We start from the raw sequence: 23,647 nt of genomic DNA on the forward strand, positions 1-23,647 counted from the left end.
TATACTGGGTGCTAGTGGTAATATACTGGGTGCCAGTGGTAATATACAGGGTGCGAATGGTAATATACTGGAAGTTATTTTTCCCACAGTACTTGCACTCCCCTCAGACTTCTTGCTTTGTGTCTAGCACGTAACCACTGAGCCACCTCTCTCCCTGAACAGAGTGCGCAGCGGGATCCTCAGAGTCCTTCATGTGGATATTTGTCCTCGCTGGGAATATTCTGCAAGGATGTGGGGAGGTGACAATGGAGCCGCTAGGACTGTCGTACATTGATGACTTCGCCAAAGAGGAAAATTCTCCATTTTACATTGGTAACTAATAAATATTAGGACTTAACGAGCGTCTGCTGAAGCAATTGCCTTATTATTATTATAATTATTATTTTGTTGGGAATGATGTGTGTGCAGGTGCTGACATTGCACCGTTGTAGAGGACACACCAGCAGGTGACTCACACAATGAGTATCCCAGTTACTGTAACTAGTGTTGGTTTATTGCTAGATAGCAAGTCAAGCCGTACTCACTGTTACATGCACACTGGTGATGGGGTGGTGTATGCTGCAAACAGATATGGGAGGCTGGAACAGCTTTGTGGATTACAGGTCTGTATGGACGTCTGACTTCTGCCGCTGTATTCACTATAGAGCAAGGGGTCTGGTATAGGGTTCCGACAGTCGGGATACCGACAGTCATTAGCACGACGTCGGGATCCCGACTGCCCGGACTCAGACAGTATGGTGAGCGCAACAAAGCCCCTAGCGGGCACAGTGGCTCGCTACGCTCTTCACCTATTCTATTCTCCCTCTATGGGAGTCGTGGACCCCCATGAGGGAAAATAGCGGGTGGCCATCGGGAACCCGTCTGTCGGCGTTCTGTCGGGACCGCGTCCGACACCCAGAGCAAGATGTCCCCTGCACATGCTCAGTAGTGATCTCAGCGGCCATCTTTGGTATAGGGCATAGAACAGGAATACTGCAGTTTGCACAGTACCGCGCTCCCTTTACATCAGTTCTAAGCTGCAGGCCCATTCAGCAATCTCTGATAACTGGAAGATTTAGGAGTTTGTGACAATTAATGCCTTCTTCAGATGACGTTACATCTCTTCTTTCCTTTAGGAATAGTACAAACGATGTCCGTTGGGGGCCCTTTCCTGGGATCGCTCATGGCCGCCTACTTCGCTAAGATGTATGTTGACGTCGGCTCCGTAAATCTGGGTAATACACAAACTTCCATTGTTCTGCATTTTCGGTGGGTTCAATGTCCGCAGCCTGTGTCTGACATCAAACATCCCCTCTACAGAAACTGCCAGAGCAGCATATAAGTAATCCTAGGCGGGGGGCAGTCTGCTCTTCTGTAATGTGTATATCGCTGCCCAAGTCCATAGTGTTGGTGAAAGCAGTCAGATCCCAACTACAGATCCCATGCTTTAGTAAATGGGCTGTTCTGCCAGTATATACACAGATACCTATATACTGCTCATCTGCTTCTCATTTCTCTGGAACTGGGCACCAAAGAGCACAAGATGCCAAAAAAGAAGTGCAAGGTGGACTTTAACGGCAGTATTACTGGACTTATGCAGCTCTATCACTGGACTGGACTATATAGCACTATCACTGGACTGGACTATATACAGCACTATCACTGGACTGGACTATACAGCACAATCACTGGACTGGACTATATACAGCACTATCACTGGACTGGACTATACAGCACAATCACTGGACTGGACTATATACAGCACAATCACTGGACTTGACTATACAGCACAATCACTGGACTGGACTATATACAGCACAATCACTGGACTTGACTATACAGCACAATCACTGGACTGGACTATATACAGCACAATCACTGGACTCACTGGCGTAACTATCGCTCCGCAGCCCCAGCGATGGCGGGGGGGGAGCAGGTGCCACTGGGGCGCAAGGTCACAGCGTTCTAACGGCGCTGGAGGCAAGATTCCTGAGAGCTGCAGCAGCCTTCTCAGCCTCTGCCTGTCTGTGTGAGGGACCAGTGCACTGAGCGCTGCACGGCTTGCCCCGCTGTTTCATAGCCACCGGATGTCAGCTCACAAGCCGGCTGCCTGCCTGTGCTGCAGGCAAAGCTGTGTGGCTGACACGAGGAGACCGGAGTTGCTGGGATTCAGTGGTGTCACTTGGAAGCTGCGGCCACTACCGACGGGAGCAGTCCACGTGGGGAGAGGAACAGAGGAAATGAGCAATCGTGCTGCGTATTCCTTCGGTCCTCATGAAGTCAGGTGAGGTGACTAACTTTTTGCTGCGGGTAACGGTGGCTGCTGCGGTCAGACCCAGCCAGCAGCGGCACTAGGGGGGTGCGACCTGCAGCCAGGTGTCACCCTTCAGTGGGGTGAAACCAAATTGTGCCGCACTCCCACAAGCATCTGCACCCCCTCCGACGGCAATGTGCTGTAGAATACCCACACCCAGCTGCCCGTGACCCAAGTACAATATCCCTCCTCTTCATTCTCTTATCCTCCTCCCTTCTGTGTCCCACGCTCCTCTCATGCCTCCTACCTGAAACTTATCATCTCAGTGCCCACCACTCTCCATGTTCTGCTATTCAGCCTGTCATAAATTATGTGTGTATATTATATAGATCATTGTTTGCATTTCTGGTATTATTTCCTATTTTTTTTTCTTTGCTTGCTTTTTTTTTTTCAAGTAAAGAGGGGGATATATTTACTGTCCGCACTGGGAGCTGATCCTGCTTGTTTTATTAAAAAATGGGGGGGGGGCGCCAGAATGTTTTTGGCAGGGGGGAGCAAAATTTCTAGTTACGCCACTGACTGGACTGGACTATATACAGCACAATCACTGGACTTGACTATATACAGCACAATCACTGGACTGGACTATATACAGCACAATCACTGGACTGGACTATATACAGCACTATCACTGGACTGGACTATATACAGCACTATCACTGGACTGGACTATATACAGCACTATCACTGGACTGGACTATATACAGCACAATCACTGGACTGTACTATATACAGCACAATCACTGGACTGGACTATATACAGCACAATCACTGGACTGGACTATATACAGCACAATCACTGGACTGGACTATATACAGCATTATCACTGGACTGGACTATATACAGCATTATCACTGGACTGGACTATACAGCATTATCACTGGACTGGACTATATACAGCACAATCACTGGACTGGACTATATACAGCACAATCACTGGACTGGCCTATACAGCATTATCACTGGACTGTACTATACAGCACTATCACTGGACTGGAATATATACAGCACAATCACTGGAATGGACTATATACAGCACAATCACTGGACTGGCCTATACAGCATTATCACTGGACTAGACTATACATCACTATCACAGGACTGGTCTATATACAGCATTATCACTGGACTGGACTATACAGCATTATCACTGGACTGGACTATACAGCATTATCACTGGACTGGACTATACATCACTTTCACTGGACTGGACTATACAGCATTATCACTGGACTGGACTATACAGCATTATCACTGGACTGGACTATACAGCATTATCACTGGACTGGACTATACATCACTTTCACTGGACTGGAATATACAGCACAATCACTGGACTGGCCTGTACATCACTATCACTGGGCTGGACTATGCAGCACTATCACTGGACTGGACTATACAGCATTATAAATGGACTGGACTATACAGCACAATCACTGGAGTGGATTATACAGCAATATCACTGGACTGGACTATACAGCATTATCACTGGACTGGACTATACATCACTATAACTGGACTGGACTATACAGCATTATCACTGGACTGGACTATACAGCACTATCACTGGACTGGACTTATGCAGCAATATCACTGGACTGGACTATACAGCACTATCACTGGACTGGGGTATATACAGCAGTATGACTGGACTGGACTATATACAGCATTATCACTGGACTGGACTATACATCACTATAACTGGACTATACATCGCTATCACAGGACTGGCCTATATACAGCATTATCACTGGACTGGACTATACATCACAATCACTGGACTGGACCAGTGGCGTAGCTAGAAATTTTTCTCCCCCCTGCCAAAAAAATTCTGGCGCCCCCCAAGAAGGGGCGAGGCAATTCACTATGGGCACTGCTGGCTGAGTTAACAGGCGACCCAGGCTGCAGTGAGCGCTGAGCATATGCATGGGGCGGGGACACACTCATTAAATATACACTGTGCTGGGTCACCGCTCATTAAATATGCACAGAGCGGGACCAGCTCAGCACTCACTGCTGCCTGGGTCTGTCAGTTCAGCCCAGGCGCCCACCACAGACCCTGCTGGCACCGTTCACCCAAGCCACCGCAGGGTCTGCCACATATATAGCTATGCCACTGTCACCAATTGGCTGTCAGTAACCCAGTGTTGGCATCCTGACCCCAGAATATATTGTATGCAAATCACCCCTTCTATATATACATATATGTGTAGCAACCCCCCACACACACCCACATTCATTATACGTATATGCCTATCTCCCCCTACATCATCCATTATACACACACACATATATGACTATCACCCTCATCCTATTTATATATATATATATATATATATATATATATATATAAATCGATGGGGGTGATAGTCATATATGTGTGTACCTACCTATCCCACTGTAAAAACACCCTTTGTACACTAGTCACCTCCCACACACACACACGCACCTCTTATGCTTGTTAGTTACCTACATTGTTTTGCTGCCTGAGGCTGGGCTGCCGTGAGGGCAGGGAGTGAAGTGAAGCTGCTGGCCAGGCAGACAACAAGCAGGGGATGGTGGGGGCTGAGCGTCCTCCTCCGCATCATGCTGCTTTCCCTTCACAAGGAGCTGGGGAACCGCTGAGTCTGCAGTATACAGGCACGCACACCAGGCAGCTCCGTGAGTCCGTGGCTGCACAGGGAAGAGGAGGACGCTCAGCCCCCACCATTCCCTGCTTGCTAGGCAGAAAGCAGATTGGTCCAGGGGCAGCTGTCACTCTGCCCTGTCATACACTGGCCGGGCGGCAGCAGCAGCAGGAGGCTGTGACGTATGATAGAGCTTTTGCTCTATCAGCCCCGGCCGCTGCTAGGACATCAAGCGTCTGACTATTTAGTGAGAGGCTTCCGGCGCCCACGCAGCCCCCGCTCCTCCAAGCAGTGGCGGGGGCTGCCTTACACAAGCTACGCCCCTGGACTGGACTATACATCACTTTCACTGGACTGGACTATACAGCACGCCACTATCACTAGACTGGCCTATACAGCACTATCACTGGACTGGACTATACATCACTTTCACTGGACTTGGCTATACAGCATTATCACTAGACTGGGCTATACATCACTTTCACTGGACTGGACTATACAGCACTATCACTAGACTGGCCTATACAGCACTATCACTGGACTGGACTATACATCACAATCACTGGACTGGACTATACAGTACATCACTTTCACTGGACTGGACTATACAGCACTATCACTGGACTGGACTATACAGCACTATCACTGAACTGGGCTATATACATCGCTATCACAGGACTGGTCTATATACAGCATTATCACTGGAGTGGTCTATACAGCACTATCACTGGACTGGACTATATACAGCAGTATCACTGGATTGGACTATACATCGCTATCACAGGACTGGTCTATATTCAGCATTATCACTGGAGTGGTCTATACTGCACTATCACTGGACTGGACAATATACAGCATTATCACTGGACTGGACTATATACAGCAGTATCACTGGATTGGACTATACATCGCTATCACAGGACTGGTCTATATTCAGCATTATCACTGGACTGGACTATAAATAGAAAATAGATGAAGCCAAAGTCATGTGGAAATCAAGTGTCTATGGGTGATGCAAGTATAGCACAACATCATACAGTCCAAGACTCTCTGAGGCCTGCTGGCTTCTATTTGGCAGAATGGTGTCTGCAAATGATAACCTTTAACACCAAAATCCCAGATTCGACCCAGTATTTGGAACACCATTCCAATTCGGGCTTGGAGATTACATAATCTCCAAGCGCTGGGACTGCTGAAAAAGCCCCTTGCGGGCACAGTGGCTCGCTACACTCGCCACCTATTCTATTTTCCCTCTATGGGGGGTCGTGAGCCCCCACAAGGGAAAATAACGGGTGGCCATCGGGCACCTGTCTGTCTACGTTTTGACAGTCGGGATCCTGACGTCAGGTAAATTACTGTCGGGATCCTGACTGTCGGGACCACATCCGGCACCCCTCCAGAGAGGAGGAGAGGGACGGGGAGGGCAGAACTTGGTTACTATGATCCTTACAGTAATTAGTATGACCCAGGTATCACTCCAGGACCTGGTCAGTCATCATTAACGTATGTTTCCTCGGACCTACTTCCGATATAATTATTCTCACTCCATTCCTTTATCTCTACAGATGAGATTACATTAAGTATCAATGACACGCGCTGGGTGGGTGCCTGGTGGATTGGATATCTGGCCACTGGTCTCCTGAATCTGCTGGTTGCCATCCCTTTCTGGTTTGTCCCCAGGACGCTGCCCAGGGAGGGCCAGGAGGAACAGCCAGAACTGAGAGAGATGCTGCAGCTGCAGACTGGAGAAAACAGAGAGGAAGATTCTGGGAATCCAGACTTCTCCGTGCAAGGTGCGTGCAAGCTGTGCCGTGATCACCGGGCACCCAGGGCCTAGTACCACATTGTAGGGGCAATGTCCTAGTTACTAAGTGGGGTACAAGTGATGGCCCAGATACCTTAGCCTCCTCCTCCCCCTCCGACATGCAAGTGACACACCCACCCTGCATTCATAACCTATGCCTCACAGCTGCTCTGTTTTGATAAGTCACATGCCTTAAGCTTTGCCAGGCAGCAGCGGAGAAATACTTTGAATCCAACAAGCAGGTAAGACTCAATTGTATTTTTATCCTAATAATGCATGACTTCCCTGGGCTTACTAGCTAAACACGCAGGTTCCTCTGCAGCACACTGATCCTATTGCTACACAGCACAAAGACAATGATAGAAACTGAGGAGTTGTAGTTTATAAATGCAAAGATTGTCCTGGTTCTTTCTCAGACTTATCGGCATGCAATATAATGTTGTCCCAGTGATGTGGGTATAATAGGGAAGGAATAATAAAGATGACAGTGTAGCGCTGCTGTAAAGGTAAGGGGTGGAATATAATACTCAGCATATAATTGCCAGAGGTAGGTACTGGACAATGTAATACTGCCGTCCTGTACTGGGTGCTCAGTCTGAACAGAGACTTATATTATACATTGTTGCTGGAGAGATGTCTATTGATGGTTCTAAGTATTGTCTATTGGCTTTAACTCTAAGGGAAAATTGACTAAGACGGGAGTTCTGATTGGTTGCCCATAACATGCCAAGAGAATTAAAACTCCCATCCTAGTAAATTTCCCCTGTGACCATCCGCGATGTGTGTACGTACAGGAATACTATATGGACGCTAATCCCTGTCTCCTTTCATGTTGAAGAATTCCTGAAACTCCTGAAGAATCTCCTGAAGAATAAGGTCTACATGCTGTTTCTGCTGGTAACGTTCCTTCAGTTCAGTGCGTTTGTGGGTTTCTATTCATTTACTCCCAAATTTTTGGAGCAGCAATACGGCATATCAGCATCGGAAGCCATATTTTTGATAGGTACGTAGAATATTACATCTCGCAAAATGAGCCGCAATATATCCAGCTCCAGAAATATTCCACATATCTGGTCACATTAATAGAGTGACACCTATGGGTGGGAGGGTGCACTGCCAGAACCTATAGGAATAGTTGGGTGGATAGTATCTCAGTTATTTCTAATCTGCTCCCCATCCTAATGGAAGAATCTCTGTACTGCACACTGTAGAGGTCCAGCCTCTCATCACTGTTTTGCATTTTGTTTGACTGTTCATAGGAACACTGAAGCATTGTTACAAATCTCATGCAATACGGTGACCAACCCTTTTAGTGATTGGTCAGGGTTTGAGTGATAGCTCCAGGTGGATGTGAATGTTCAGGAAATCCTGGCATGTCCAGAAAGCCCATGTCCCAGTCTGTGACAGTGCCTATCACCTTGATTGCTGCTTCTTTGAAGTCAAGAAAGGTGTGGTTTGAGAGTTGCATCCTCAGCATTTGCAATAGGGTTCGGGTCTCTTTTCCATTAGCCCCTTCAATGACCTAGGTTACTAACACTTCATCCATATTTCTGACTTCTGCATCCATGGCCTGTATTGCAATCCTTCTGATTGTCCTATTATTAGCTCAACTTGCTGTTGGTCACTCAATTGATACAGATGGAACATTATGTTCATCTTTGTTTTGAATTCAGAAAAAGTGGTCCCTTTGGTGCAATGAACCTCTCTGCTGTAAGTTGGGTGCCATGGTGCCCCAAAGTAGTAAGGTAGTGAAATCTCTGGGCTTGCCGGTCCTGCTGTGCTGCCAGATGGCCCAACTGGTGCGGGTTGATCCATCGATATGTCCTTACTTTGGACTCTGAATCCTGTTTGTGACGCCAAATGTGACACCCTCAAGTGGCATTAAATGGTGACTGTATGGCTTTACATGGTAACCTGGGTTTCTGGGCCTGGTCTCTCCACTCTTCAGAGAGGTAAGGAAGATCAGTTGAAACAAGGGACCTGTTAAACAGTTTCCTCTGCAGAGAACAGATTTATTATAGACAATTGCAATTTGGTGAATACTGATTAGAATATACTACACGCAAGCTGTTCACTAAAATACTTAATTAAATTGCTCAGCAATTCACATCAGGAGCCAATTCACTTATTTGCTAATACTGTGAATATTACAATATATGACCAAATATAAATTAACGTTCAACTGTGCATAATATGAAATTGGCAATAACCCCCGTATTCCTGCATCCAGGAACAGTGTCACTAAGTCTTCATCGAACGATCACTTGGGGCCCAATTGGTAACGTGACAGTGCCTATCACCTTGATTGGCCATGGCGTAACTTTAAACATAAAATATCCTTTGCAAACGGCTTGGAGAACTGCTGCATATAACAAATAAATGGCTCCTGCAATACTGGATCCAACCAAAGAGTTGTAACAGTGACAGTATTATAGTTAGTTTCAGGTGCTAATAAACTATACAGGACAGTCATGGTTTCTAGAAAATAGATGAAGCCAAAGTCATGTGGAAATCAAGTGTCTATGGGTGATGCAAGTATAGCACAACATCATACAGTCCAAGACTCTCTGAGGCCTGCTGGCTTCTGTTTGGCAGAATGGTGTCTGCAAATAATACCCTTTAACACCAAAATCCCAGATTCGACCCAGTATTTGGAACACCATTCCAATTCGGGCTTGGAGATTACATAATCTCCAAGCGCTGGGACTGCTGATCACCCCACCAGGACCGCCGATAGCCGTACAGGGGGCAAGCCCATCACCAAGGTAAGTTGCTGGGCTGCCCCAGCCTCCATGCTCCCAACCGTGAGGTGATTGGATGACACACACAGGCATCAATTCATCTCCTTCCTGCCTCCGCTGCTATCTCCACAGTACAGCAGAGGATGCTGTGTGCACCCCCCCTGTACCTCCATACGGACCACAGGATGCTGTTGTCAGGAGGTTGGGCTCCCCCATTGCTATAAACTGGAGTCGGGTTGGATGACCCCGCATTCCACTCTGGTCAGAACCAGGGTAGGATTCACGGGGAAATGGACCCACGGTTTTTAATTCAGCTACCCCTTTTACAACGACGCTGACCCAGTCCAAGAGGCAAAAATGGGTATAACTGTAGTAGCAGGGTGAGCTTTCACTGCTGGGGCTCTGTATGCAGCTGCTGTAGGTAAAGATGGGTATGTGCTTGCCTAGATAGGGGCTCTCTATCTGCTGAAGCTATAGACTGTCTTATACAGGGCTAAAGATATAACAGAGGTCTCACAGCTCCCCTTTGGTGCCCACACAAGCCTTCTGCTGCTCCCAGTGTCTGTACCTGATGCTGGACTTCAGTCTCTGGGACTTGACTCACACCTCTTACATCCTCTGTTGTAACTTTCCACAGCTCAGGATCTAAGACTTGCTCCAAATACAGCTCTCAGCACTGCCTGGGACTCTCTCCTCCCAGATCCTCCCACCAGCAGCAGCCGCATGGTCCTCTCTCACACAGACTTCCTGTCTCAGCACTCTCTTTCCACTGCAGGCAATGCTGGGTCCTAAAGCCCTCCAACATAGCACAATGCAGTCTTGTGCTGTTCGCATGTAAGGGGCTGCCAGGGAGTTAACCCCTGATGTGCATGTCAACCCCTTCAATCCCTGAGTAACTGTTATGGTGTATCACATTATTAAGGTGTAGTATATGGAAGAAGCCTGGTGAGGAGACTCTGCAGGAAATGTTACATCATAGGGTCACATCAAGACACCATTATTGGTGGGTTCATGGGCAGTGCTAAATGATGTGAATTCATGGCATGAGGGGTATCTGATCACTCTTCCATGGTTGTGGGAATTACCCAAATATAGGAAGAGTAAGCAGATATGGATCCAACCTGTCTCCTGATCACGAGTGAAGAACATATTTCATTTGTCACATTCTATCTTGGTGCAACTGTTGCGTTATAGAGAATACGACCCTATTCTGCCACCAGCAATCTGAGAGCTGTGGTAAATGTGCAGCACATCCTCCCCTACAACATGGAGGCGAACTGACGCCTTACTTCTATCTTCCTCATCTGCACCACTTACAGTACTGCAGAATAAACCATCGCTGAAATCTTTTCCAGTTGTCAGACATTTGCATTCCTGTGAGACCATGAGCAGAATAACGATGTGCTGCCATCTTCTCCCCACAGCGGTGACCACTCTGCCAGTCATTGGTGTTGGATACTTCCTTGGAGGCTTCTTCATGAAGAGATTCAAGATCACAACACTGATGGCAGCAAGGTTTGGATTCTGCACCTCGATAACGGAATACCTGCTGTATCTCCTGGCCATCACCATGGTGTGCAAGAACGCGGCTGTAGCCGGCCTGACGCTCTCATATGACGGGTAGGAGCTGCCAGGGTAACGTACAGCCTATAGCAGTGATGTGTGGGAATCGCTGGGAGTTATACATAAGACCGGTATATGATATACTGGTGTCACTACATTCCCAGGTCAGGGGGGGTCTGTATACGGGCTGTAGCCGGCCTGACGCTCTCATATGACGGGTAGGAGCTGCCAGGGTAACGTACAGCCTATAGCAGTAATGTGTGGGAATCGCTGGGAGTTATACATAAGACCGGTATATGATATACTGGGGTCACTACATTCCCAGGTCAGGGGGTCTGTATACGGGCTGTAGCCGGCCTGACGCTCTCATATGACAGGTAGGAGCTGCCAGGGTAACGTACAGCCTATAGCAGTAATGTGTGGGAATCGCTGGGAGTTATACATAAGACCGGTATATGATATACTGGTGTCACTGTATTCCCAGGTCAGGGGGTCTGTATACGGGCTGTAGCCGGCCTGACGCTCTCATATGACGGGTAGGAGCTGCCAGGGTAACGTACAGCCTATAGCAGTAATGTGTGGGAATCGCTGGGAGTTATACATAAGACCGGTATATGATATACTGGGGTCACTACATTCCCAGGTCAGGGGGTCTGTATACGGGCTGTAGCCGGCCTGACGCTCTCATATGACGGGTAGGAGCTGCCAGGGTAACGTACAGCCTATAGCAGTAATGTGTGGGAATCGCTGGGAGTTATACATAAGACCGGTATATGATATACTGGTGTCACTGCATTCCCAGGTCAGGGGGTCTGTATACGGGCTGTAGCCGGCCTGACGCTCTCATATGACAGGTAGGAGCTGCCAGGGTAACGTACAGCCTATAGCAGTAATGTGTGGGAATCGCTGGGAGTTATACATAAGACCGGTATATGATATACTGGTGTCACTGCATTCCCAGGTCAGGGGGTCTGTATACGGGCTGTAGCCGGCCTGACGCTCTCATATGACAGGTAGGAGCTGCCAGGGTAACGTACAGCCTATAGCAGTGATGTGTGGGAATCGCTGGGAGTTATACATAAGACCGGTATATGATATACTGGTGTCACTACATTCCCAGGTCAGGGGGTCTGTATACGGGCTGTAGCCGGCCTGACGCTCTCATATGACGGGTTACACCCATTATAGTATGTGTAACACACACCTACTAACTACTATACAGTATATCACGCTTATCAAATCACACATAGACATACACAAAATGGGCAATATATCTGACATCATTTACATACCATACAGAGACCCCCAGTGATCATCTTCATATCATACGGAGACCCCCAGTGATCATCCATATACAAAGCAAATTTCTGTGTTTAATATTGGGTGGGGAAACAGACTTTGATCATCTGAGGAATTTGTCATTTCTGTCTCACATTATAGTAACAACAGATCTGTTTTATTTCAGCGTTGAGCAAGTTTCCTACGCGAGTAACTTATCTGCTGACTGTAACGTGAACTGTGGATGCCCGTCTGATGTGTGGGACCCAGTGTGTGGCGATAACGGGGTGGCCTATGTCTCAGCCTGTCTAGCCGGCTGCTCATCTGCTACCGGAAGCGGGCACAATGTGGTAAGATCTGGCTTCAGTCCGGTGTGTCTGTGGGAATGATACAACATCTGGATAAAGGGCTGACAAATGCCCCAAATATCTCAGAGAGGTCTTTATAGAATCTAACATGATAGGAGATCCAATACGGGGACACATAACTAATAATGTGCATTTATGGGGCAATCTGTGCCCGAATTACAGGACGACGAGCTTCATTCCACCTGAGTTACTCTATATGGGAATGGATGATAACTTCATATCTTTCCGCAGCAAACAGTGGCACCTATGGGTGGGGGGGGGGTGGTCCAAACTAAAATCTAAATAGTAGTGTACAAAGGAAGCTGTCTAACGTTTGTGGGCAACATGTAAAAGCAGCCAGTATTTGTTTCCTCAACAGAAATAATGTAACCCACTCAAATCTGATCTCTCTGCACCTGTTGCATCTGCCCCCGCAGTGCAGCATGATTTTTCACATTTGTTTTTGCTTTACATACAAACATGAATCAGGCTCTTAGACCCTTCGTAGCCCACACTAGAAGCTGCACACTTATGGGGAATCCGCAGCTACCAGACATGTGCCCCGGGGGAAGGGCTCATACCAGTCGTTTGGACGCCATGGGACTCAGAATCTGCCGCTAGGTTATGGACCCAGGATCAGCCGCTATTGCGCAGATTATATGATAGTCCCGATGTGCGGACGCAGTTACTTCTCAGACACATTTCTCTGCAGGTTTTCCAGAATTGCAGCTGTGTATTTTCCACGAATACGTCGGCGGTGCCCGGGCAGTGCCCACGTGAGGGGCGATGTGACACCATGCTCATCTACTTTATGGTTCTCAACATTCTCTGCTGCTTCATCTTCTCCATGGGTGCGCTGCCAGGATACATGGTGCTAATCAGGTAATATGGCGTCCGTCAGGGCACCTGGGGAATTATCCTGTACCCCTGGCATCTGGGCCTCACGGTCAGTAACCTCAGAGCGGGCAGTCAGGGCACCTGGGGAATTCTCCTGTACCCCTGGCATCTGGGCCTCCGTCAGGGCACCTGGGGAAGTTCTCCTGTACCCCAGGCATCTGGGCCTCCGTCAGGGCACCTGGGGAAGTTCTCCTGTACCCCTGGCATCTGGGTGTCCGTCAGGGCACCTGGGGAAGTTCTCCTGTACCCCTGGCATCTGGGCCTCTGTCAGGGCACATGGGGAATTATCCTGTACCCCTGGCATCTGGGCCTCCGTCAGGGCACATGGTGAAGTTCTCCTGTACCCCTGGCATCTGGGCCTCCGTCAGGGCACATGGGGAATTATGCTGTACCCCTGGCATCTGGGCCTCCATCAGGGCACATGGGGAATTCTCCTGTACCCCTGGCATCTGGGCCTCACGGTCAGTAACCTCAGAGCGAGGCAGTCAGGGCACCTGAGGAAGTTCTCCTGTACCCCTGGCATCTGGGTCTACGTCAGGGCACCTGGGGAATTCTCCTGTACCCCTGGCATCTGGGTCTCCGTCAGGGCACCTGGGGAAGTTCTCCTGTACCCCTGGCATCTGGGCCTCCGTCAGGGCACATGGGGAATTCTCCTGTACCCCTGGCATCTGGGCCTCACGGTCAGTAACCTCAGAGCGGGGCAGTCAGGGCACCTGAGGAAGTTCTCCTGTACCCCTGGCATCTGAGCCTCCGTCAGGGCACATGGGGAAGTTCTCCTGTACCCCTGGCATCTGAGCCTCCGTCAGGGCACCTGGGGAAGTTCTCCTGTACCCCTGGCATCTGAGCCTCCGTCAGGGCACCTGGGGAAGTTCTCCTGTACCTCTGGCATCTGAGCCTCCGTCAGGGCACCTGGGGAAGTTCTCCTGTACCCCTGGCATCTGGGCCTCTGTCAGGGCACCTGGGGAATTCTCCTGTACCCCTGGCATCTGAGCCTCCGTCAGGGCACCTGGGGAAGTTCTCCTGTACCCCTGGCATCTGGGCCTCACGGTCAGTAACCTCAGAGCGGGCAGTCAGAGTGGCTGGGCTCCACCATTCCGCGAGGGTGAGTAGGTAACTTGTCACCAGTATACAGCGGTACTAGCGCTATGCCGTCAGTTCTGTTCAGTCCAGCTTGTGTCCGGGGTGGGGTTGCGGCTGGGGGGACGCACCTTGGTCACCCCATTAGTTATATGCAATTACTAAACCTATGATGTCCCCATTTCGTCTGTATTATAGAGTCTCGCTGTCACCCTTGGTGCCTATGTACCAGGCATTAGAGAGAGATAGGGGTAAATCTACTAAGTGCTAATAAATATGGGATGTTGCTACGGGCAACCAATCAAATTCTACTTCTTATTTACTTAGAAGATTTTAGATAGAATGTGATTGGTTGCTATGGACAACATCCCATCTTCAACAGAACTCCTATCTTAGTAAATTTACCCCATAAAGTGGAGAGAGGTAAAGTGCCAGCCCGCTAGCTCCTAACTGTTATTTTTCAAACACAACCTCTAACATAGCAGTTACTGTCTGTCTGGTACTTTATCTCTCTCCATGACTTAGTACATAGACCCAGTACACAGACCCTATACATTAGCCTTAGGTGCAGTTACTGCCTGGTACTTTATCTCTCTCCACATATTAGTACATAGACCCTATACAATAGCCTTAGGTGCAGTTACTGACTGCCTGTTACTTTATCTCTCTCCACATCTTAGTACACAGATCCTATACATTAGCCTTAGGTGCAGTTACTAACTGGCTGGTACTTTATCTCTCTCCACATCTTAGTACACAGACCCTATACATTAGCCTTAGGTGCAGTTACTGCCTGGTACTTTATCTCTCTCCACGACTTAGTACACAGACCCTATACATTAGCCTTAGGTGCTGTTACTGGCTGGATGGTACTTTATCTCTCTCCGCGACTTAGTCCGTAGACCCTATACATTAGCCTCAGGTGCTGTTACACACTGGCTGTTACTTTATCGCTCTGTCTTCTTGGTATACTGACTAGACCCTATACATTAGCCTTAGTTGCTGTTACTGGCTGGATGGTACTTTATCTCTCTCCACGTCTTATGATACTGACTAGACCCTATACATTAGCCTCAAGTGCTGTTACTGGCTGGCTGGTACTTTATCTCTCTCCGCGACTTAGTCCGTAGACCCTATACATTAGCCTCAGGTGCTGTTACACACTGGCTGGTACTTTATCTCTCTCCGTCGTCTTAGTATACTGACTAGACCCTATACATTTGCCTTAGGTGCTGTTACACACTGGCTGGTACTTTATCTCTCTCCGTCATCTTAGTATACTGACTAGACCCTATACATTAGCCTTAGGTGCTGTCACTGGCTGGCTGGTACTTTATCTCTCTCCACGTCTTAGTATACTGACTAGACCCTATACATTAGCCTCAGGCGCTGTCACTGATGGTCTGCTTCTATTCTCTCCTAGGAGTTTGACCCCAGAGGAAAAGTCTTTTGGTCTCGGCCTCCATCTGTTACTTGCACGAGCCCTTGGTAATGGCGCATCTCATGTTGTGTGTTTGGGACCAGTCCTATTGTGCTAGGAAAAGGGTGCACAAGCAGCGAGGGTCCCTCCGCATGCCACCACCGCATTCAGGGTCCCACAGCGCAGATCTTCTCCTGGCTCCGTCTCCACCTGCTGTTCTAATGAAAAATGATCACCACAAAATGGCTGCCCCCTAATAGCACACAGTTTTTAAGGATGCGAGAGGAGGCCGCCCCCTCCATTAGCATCTCAATAAAACTGTCTGCTGCATGGGGAAAGCCATTTTGTGATGGTCATTTTTCATTAGAACTGCAAGAGGAGACGGAGCCAGGAGAAGATCTGCGCTGCGGGAGCCTGAATGCGGCGGCTGCATGCGGAGGGGTAAGGGGGGTGTTTAACTTTACTTGGGAGGGTGGTTTGGCTAGGGAGAGGGGGGCGCTGCCGATATGTCCCGGCCACACAGATGCATACTAACTAGTATCCATAGCCCCTAGACCCGCACCCACAGTCCCTCAGCGCCTCCCCGACACAGCTGGGGCTGCGAGTCTATAGTTACACCACTGAATGCCCCTTACACATGATGCCACACACCATAGTGCCCATTACACATCATGCCACACACCGTAATGCCCCTTACACATGCTGCACACCATAGTGCTCATTACACATCATGCCACACACCGTAATGCCCCTTACACATGCTGCACACCATAGTGCTCATTACACATCATGCCACACACCGTAATGCCCCTTACACATGTTGCACACCATAGTGCTCATTACACATCATGCCACACACCGTAATGCCCCTTACACATGTTGCACACCATAGTGCTCATTACACATCATGCCACACACCGTAATGCCCCTTACACATGTTGCACACCATAGTGCTCATTACACATCATGCCACACACCGTAATGCCCCTTACACATGTTGCACACCATAGTGCTCATTACACATCATGCCACACACCGTAATGCCCCTTACACATGATGCTGCACACCATAGTGCTCATTACACATCATGCCACACATCATAATGCCCCTTACACATGATGCTGCACACCATAGTGCCCATTACACATCATGCCACACACCGTAATGCCCCTTACACATGATGCTGCACACCATAGTGGCCATTACACATCATGCCACACACCGTAATGCCCCTTACACATGATGCTGCACACCATAGTGGCCATTACACCGTGCACCAAATTGTGCATTACAGCACAGCCTCCACTCCACCCACCCCCACCCCCCATAGTCAGACATGTCATATTCACCCCCCCCCCCCCCTACCCCCTCCAGCACAGCCACAGACAACTGTGTGTGGGGAAAGTGAAATACATTTCCCTTATATGTCTGCCCAGGTTGTGGTGAAGGGGATCTCTGAATGTGTGACAGGTCTGCCTATGGGAGTGTAGGGGGTGGGGGTGCTGAGCTGGAGGGGGGTCAGAGTCACCCCCCTGATCAATTATCATGCCCAGGAATACAGTGACAGACCAGCGCTGGTCAACGCTCACCCCCCACTCCCTACAGAAAGCCCGGCCACTGCGCTGCTGTCTCTCCTCGGTCGCTCTCCCCTCTCAGGCTGTACCTGAGAGCTGCTCCCCCTGCCTGCCAGCGGCTGCATCTACAGCTCACAGCAGCCGCAGCAGCAGGGAGGAGAGAGACAGAGCACAGAGCTCTCAGGCAGCATCTGACTCGCCGGTGCCCGGGGAAACATCGGAACTGGCATTATCAATACATCGGTGCCCAAGGGGGTTTCTAGGTACTCGGGACCCCCCCTCCGCTGCGTGCGCATCTGCCAACACTGGCATTATATCCCTGGGATAACATCTCAGCCTTAGGGCCGCATTTATCAAGCAATATTTGCGGTTAAATCCCTTCACCGCAAATATTTAGTATCCCCCAAATGTATTAAAGGGGGACCGATCCCTGCTGCAATCCTCCCTGCAGCACCGCCGGCCGCAGCCCGGCATTGCATCCCTGGGCTATCGCCATTCTGGGATGGCGATAGCCCATTGTAGCCTATGGCTACACATCGCACTGCCCGAGCGGTCAGACAGGTCGGCGGGGGGCAGCGCATAACCGCGCATGCGCTGACCCCCCGGCTTCCGGGTCAGGGCTTCGCAGGGACGGGCTTCTATAGGAGCCCTGTCCCTGCGCCCTTAAAAATGATACATTCCCGCCCCGTAATATTCCGCCCAGATCGCATTGTGAATGCGATGATGATAAATGGGCCTCTTAGTGATTCCTGGTCAGCCCAACACTGGCACCATATTTTTTATTTATTACCAGTTTCTTATATAGCGCACACATAGTCCACAGCGCTGTACAGAGAATAGTTGAACAGTCACATCAGTCCCTGCCCCAGTGGAGCTTACAATCTAATCCCTACCACATGTACACGCACACACAGACATTATAGGGTTAATTTTTGTTGGGAGTCAATTGACCTAGGGGGGGTCGGTGTGGGGCGGCGGGGGTCGGTGCAGGGGCGGCGGTGGGTCGGTGCGGGGCGGCGGTGGGTCGGTGCAGGGGCGGCGGTGGGTCGGTGCGGGGCGGCGGTGGGTCGGTGCGGGGCAGCGGTGGGTTGGTGCGGCAGTGGGTCGGTGCGGGGCAGCAGTGGGTCGGTGTGGGGTGGCGGGGGTCGGTGCGGGGGCGGCAGTGGGTTGCGGTAGAAGCCCATAGGCTTCTAAGGGGCATCAACAGTTTTTTCTGGCGATGCCCCCCATCGTGATAACCCAGCGGGGGATGCTTAAAGCATCCCAAAATGCGGTAAAACCTCCGATAACAGGGTTTTTATCGCATTTTTTAGTTTAGAGAATCTCCCCCCTAGTTATAATCACATAACACGTGTGCAGGCCCCGGCAGTTATTATTACATTACACGTGAGCGGGCCCCGGCAGTTATTATTACATCACACGTGTGCGGGCCCCGGCAGTTATTATTACATTACACGTGTGCGGGCCCCGGCAGTTATTATTACATTACACGTGTGCGGGCCCCGGCAGTTATTATTACATTACACGTGTGCGGGCCCCGGCAGTTATTATTACATTACACGTGTGCGGGCCCCGGCAATTATTATTACATCACACGTGTGCGGGCCCCGGCAGTTATTATTACATTACACGTGTGCGGGCCCCGGCAGTTATTATTACATTACACGTGTGCAGGACCCGACAGTTATTATTACATTACACTTGTGCGGGCCCCAGCAGTTATTATTACATTACATGTGTGCAGGACCCGGCAGTTGTTATTACATTACACGTGTGTGGGCCTCGGCAGTTATTATACATTACACGTGTGCGGGCCCCGGCAGTTATTATTACATTACACGTGTGCGGGCCCCGGCAGTTATTATTACATTACACTTGTGCGGGCCCCGGCAGTTATTATACATTACACGTGAGCGGGCCCCGGCAGTTATTATACATTACACGTGAGCGGGCCCCGGCAGTTATTATCACATCACACGTGTGCGGGCCCCGGCAGTTATTATTACATTACACGTGAGCGGGCCCCGGCAGTTATTATTACATTACACGTGAGCGGGCCCCGGCAGTTATTATTACATCACACGTGTGCGGGCCCCGGCAGTTATTATTACATTACACGTGTGCAGGACCCGACAGTTATTATTACATTACACTTGTGCGGGCCCCAGCAGTTATTATTACATTACATGTGTGCAGGACCCGGCAGTTGTTATTACATTACACCTGTGTGGGCCACGGCAGTTATTATACATTACACGTGTGCGGGCCCCGGCAGTTATTATTACATTACACGTGTGCGGGCCCCGGCAGTTATTATACATTACACGGGAGCGGGCCCCGACAGTTATTATACATTACACGTGTGCGGGCCCCGGCAGTTGTTATTACATTACACGTGTGCGGGCCCCGGCAGTTGTTATTACATTACACGTGTGCGGGCCCCGGCAGTTATTATACATTACACGTGTGCGGGCCCCGGCAGTTATTATACATTACACGTGTGCGGGCCCCGGCAGTTGTTATACATTACACGTGTGCGGGCCCCGGCAGTTATTATACATTACACGTGTGCGGGCCCCGGCAGTTATTATACATTACACGTGTGCGGGCCCCAGCAGTTATTATACATTACACGTGTGCGGGCCCCAGCAGTTATTATACATTACACGTGTGCGGGCCCCGGCAGTTATTATTACATTACACGTGTGCGGGCCCCGGCAATTATTATTACATCACACGTGTGCGGGCCCCGGCAGTTATTATTACATTACACGTGTGCGGGCCCCGGCAGTTATTATTACATTACACGTGTGCAGGACCCGACAGTTATTATTACATTACACTTGTGCGGGCCCCAGCAGTTATTATTACATTACATGTGTGCAGGACCCGGCAGTTGTTATTACATTACACGTGTGTGGGCCTCGGCAGTTATTATACATTACACGTGTGCGGGCCCCGGCAGTTATTATTACATTACACGTGTGCGGGCCCCGGCAGTTATTATTACATTACACGTGTGCGGGCCCCGGCAGTTATTATACATTACACGTGAGCGGGCCCCGGCAGTTATTATACATTACACGTGAGCGGGCCCCGGCATTTATTATCACATCACACGTGTGCGGGCCCCGGCAGTTATTATTACATTACACGTGAGCGGGCCCCGGCAGTTATTATTACATTACACGTGAGCGGGCCCCGGCAGTTATTATTACATTACACGTGAGCGGGCCCCGGCAGTTATTATTACATCACACGTGTGCGGGCCCCGGCAGTTATTATTACATTACACGTGTGCAGGACCCGACAGTTATTATTACATTACACTTGTGCGGGCCCCAGCAGTTATTATTACATTACATGTGTGCAGGACCCGGCAGTTGTTATTACATTACACGTGTGCAGGGCCCCGGCAGTTATTATACATTACACGTGTCCGGGCCCCGGCAGTTATTATTACATTACACGTGTGCGGGCCCCGGCAGTTATTATACATTACACGGGAGCGGGCCCCGACAGTTATTATACATTACACGTGTGCGGGCCCCGGCAGTTGTTATTACATTACACGTGTGCGGGCCCCGGCAGTTGTTATTACATTACACGTGTGCGGGCCCCGGCAGTTATTATACATTACACGTGTGCGGGCCCCGGCAGTTATTATACATTACACGTGTGCGGGCCCCGGCAGTTGTTATACATTACACGTGTGCGGGCCCCGGCAGTTATTATACATTACACGTGTGCGGGCCCCGGCAGTTATTATACATTACACGTGTGCGGGCCCCAGCAGTTATTATACATTACACGTGTGCGGGCCCCAGCAGTTATTATACATTACACGTGTGCGGGCCCCAGCAGTTGTTATTACATTACACGTGTGCGGGCCCCAGCAGTTATTATTACATTACATGTGTGCAGGACCCGGCAGTTGTTATTACCTTACACGTGTGCGGGCCCCGGCAGTTATTATACATTACACGTGTGCGGGCCCAGGCAGTTATTATACATTAACGTGTGCGGGCCCCAGCAGTTATTATTACATTACACGTGTGCAGGACCCGGCAGTTGTTATTACCTTACACGTGTGCGGGCCCCGGCAGTTATTATACATTACACATGTGCGGGCCCCGGAAGTTTTTATACATTACACGTGTGCGGGCCCGGCAGTTGTTATACATTACACGTGTGCGGGCCCCGGCAGTTATTATACATTACACGTGTGCGGGCCCCGGCAGTTATTATACATTACACGTGTGCGGGCCCCAGCAGTTGTTATTACATTGCACGTGTGCGGGCCCCAGCAGTTATTATTACATTACACGTGTGCAGGACCCGGCAGTTGTTATTACCTTACACGTGTGCGGGCCCCGGCATTTATTATACATTACACGTGTGCGGGCCCCGGCAGTTATTATACATTACACGTGTGCAGGCCCCAGCAGTTATTATTATACATTACACGTGTGCGGGCCCCGGCAGTTATTATTACATTACATGTGTGCAGGACCCGGCAGTTGTTATTACCTTACACATGTGCGGGCCCCGGCAGTTATTATACATTACACGTGTGCGGGCCCCAGCAGTTATTATACATTACACGTGTGCGGGCCCCAGCAGTTATTATACATTACACGTATGCGGGCCCCAGCAGTTGTTATTACATTACACGTGTGCGGGCCCCGGCAGTTATTATACATTACACGTGTGCGGGCCCCGGCAGTTATTATACATTACACGTGTGCGGGCCCCAGCAGTTATTATACATTACACGTGTGCGGGCCCCAGCAGTTATTTACATCACACGTGTGCGGGCCCCGGCAGTTATTATTACATTACACGTGTGCGGGCCCCAGCAGTTATTATTACATTACACATGTGCGGGCCCCGGCAGTTATTATTACATTACACGTGTGCGGGCCCCGGCAGTTAGTATACATTACACGTGTGTGGGCCCCGGCAGTTATTATACATTACACGTGTGAGGGCCCCAGCAGTTGTTATTACATTACACGTGTGCGGGCCCCGGCAGTTATTATACATTACACGTGTGCGGGCCCTGGCAGTTATTATACATTACACGTGTGCGGGCCCCGGCGGTTATTATACATTACACGTGTGCGGGCCCCAGCAGTTGTTATTACATTACACGTGTGCGGGCCCCGGCAGTTATTATACATTACACGTGTGCGGGCCCCGGCAGTTATTATACATTACACGTGTGCGGGCCCCAGCAGTTGTTATTACATTACACGTGTGCGGGCCCCGGCAGTTATTATACATTACACGTGTGCGGGCCCCAGCAGTTGTTATTACATTACACGTGTGCGGGCCCCGGCAGTTATTATACATTACACGTGTGCGGGCCCTGGCAGTTATTATACATTACACGTGTGCGGGCCCCGGCGGTTATTATACATTACACGTGTGCGGGCCCCAGCAGTTGTTATTACATTACACGTGTGCGGGCCCCGGCAGTTATTATACATTACACGTGTGCGGGCCCCGGCAGTTATTATACATTACACGTGTGCGGGCCCCAGCAGTTGTTATTACATTACACGTGTGCGGGCCCCGGCAGTTATTATTACATTACACGTGTGCGGGCCCCGGCAGTTATTATACATTACACGTGTGCGGGCCCCGGCAGTTATTATACATTACACGTGTGCGGGCCCCAGCAGTTATTTACATCACACGTGTGCAGGCCCCGGCAGTTATTATTACATTACACGTGTGCGGGCCCCAGCAGTTATTATTACATTACACATGTGCGGGCCCCGGCAGTTATTATTACATCACACATGTAGGGCCCCACCAGTTATTATTCTGTGTGTGTGATACACTTACTAGTTACTGCGTCCTCTCCGGCAGGTGGGATCCCTTCCCCCATTTACTATGGAGCAGCCATCGATACCACCTGCATTAAATGGGGGACTACGAGCTGCGGAGACCCGGGGGCTTGTCGTATGTACGACTCTGACGCTTACAGGTAACTTCTCTACGTTATAAGGACAGACAC

General features: G+C 49.7%; 1 protein-coding gene across 5 annotated transcripts in view; it reads left to right on the forward strand.

The window, feature by feature from the left end:
* Positions 1-23,647, forward strand: part of LOC146073559 (solute carrier organic anion transporter family member 1A2-like) — a 49,583-nt gene that overhangs the window by 16,280 nt on the left and 9,656 nt on the right. For 4 of the 5 annotated variants that reach the window (XR_014473289.1, XM_083180756.1, XM_083180758.1 and 1 more), the window contains 9 exons: positions 163-312; positions 1,116-1,214; positions 6,487-6,714; positions 7,564-7,728; positions 10,891-11,086; positions 12,495-12,657; positions 13,367-13,536; positions 16,052-16,116; positions 23,500-23,617. Coding sequence is in view for 4 of the 5 variants with exons in the window: in XM_083180756.1 (XP_083036882.1) it covers positions 163-312; positions 1,116-1,214; positions 6,487-6,714; positions 7,564-7,728; positions 10,891-11,086; positions 12,495-12,657; positions 13,367-13,536; positions 16,052-16,116; positions 23,500-23,617 (1,354 nt within the window). In the remaining variant the exon portion in view is untranslated. Of the gene's footprint in view, positions 1-162; positions 313-1,115; positions 1,215-6,486; positions 6,715-7,563; positions 7,729-10,890; positions 11,087-12,494; positions 12,658-13,366; positions 13,541-16,051; positions 16,117-23,499; positions 23,618-23,647 lie in introns of those variants that run through there. The other variant, XM_083180759.1, reaches the window with a different exon arrangement.

The sequence above is a fragment of the Crinia signifera genome, chromosome 4 (assembly GCF_055691185.1).
Source record: "Crinia signifera chromosome 4, ASM5569118v1, whole genome shotgun sequence".
In the NCBI taxonomy this organism is placed as follows: Eukaryota; Metazoa; Chordata; class Amphibia; order Anura; family Myobatrachidae; genus Crinia; species Crinia signifera.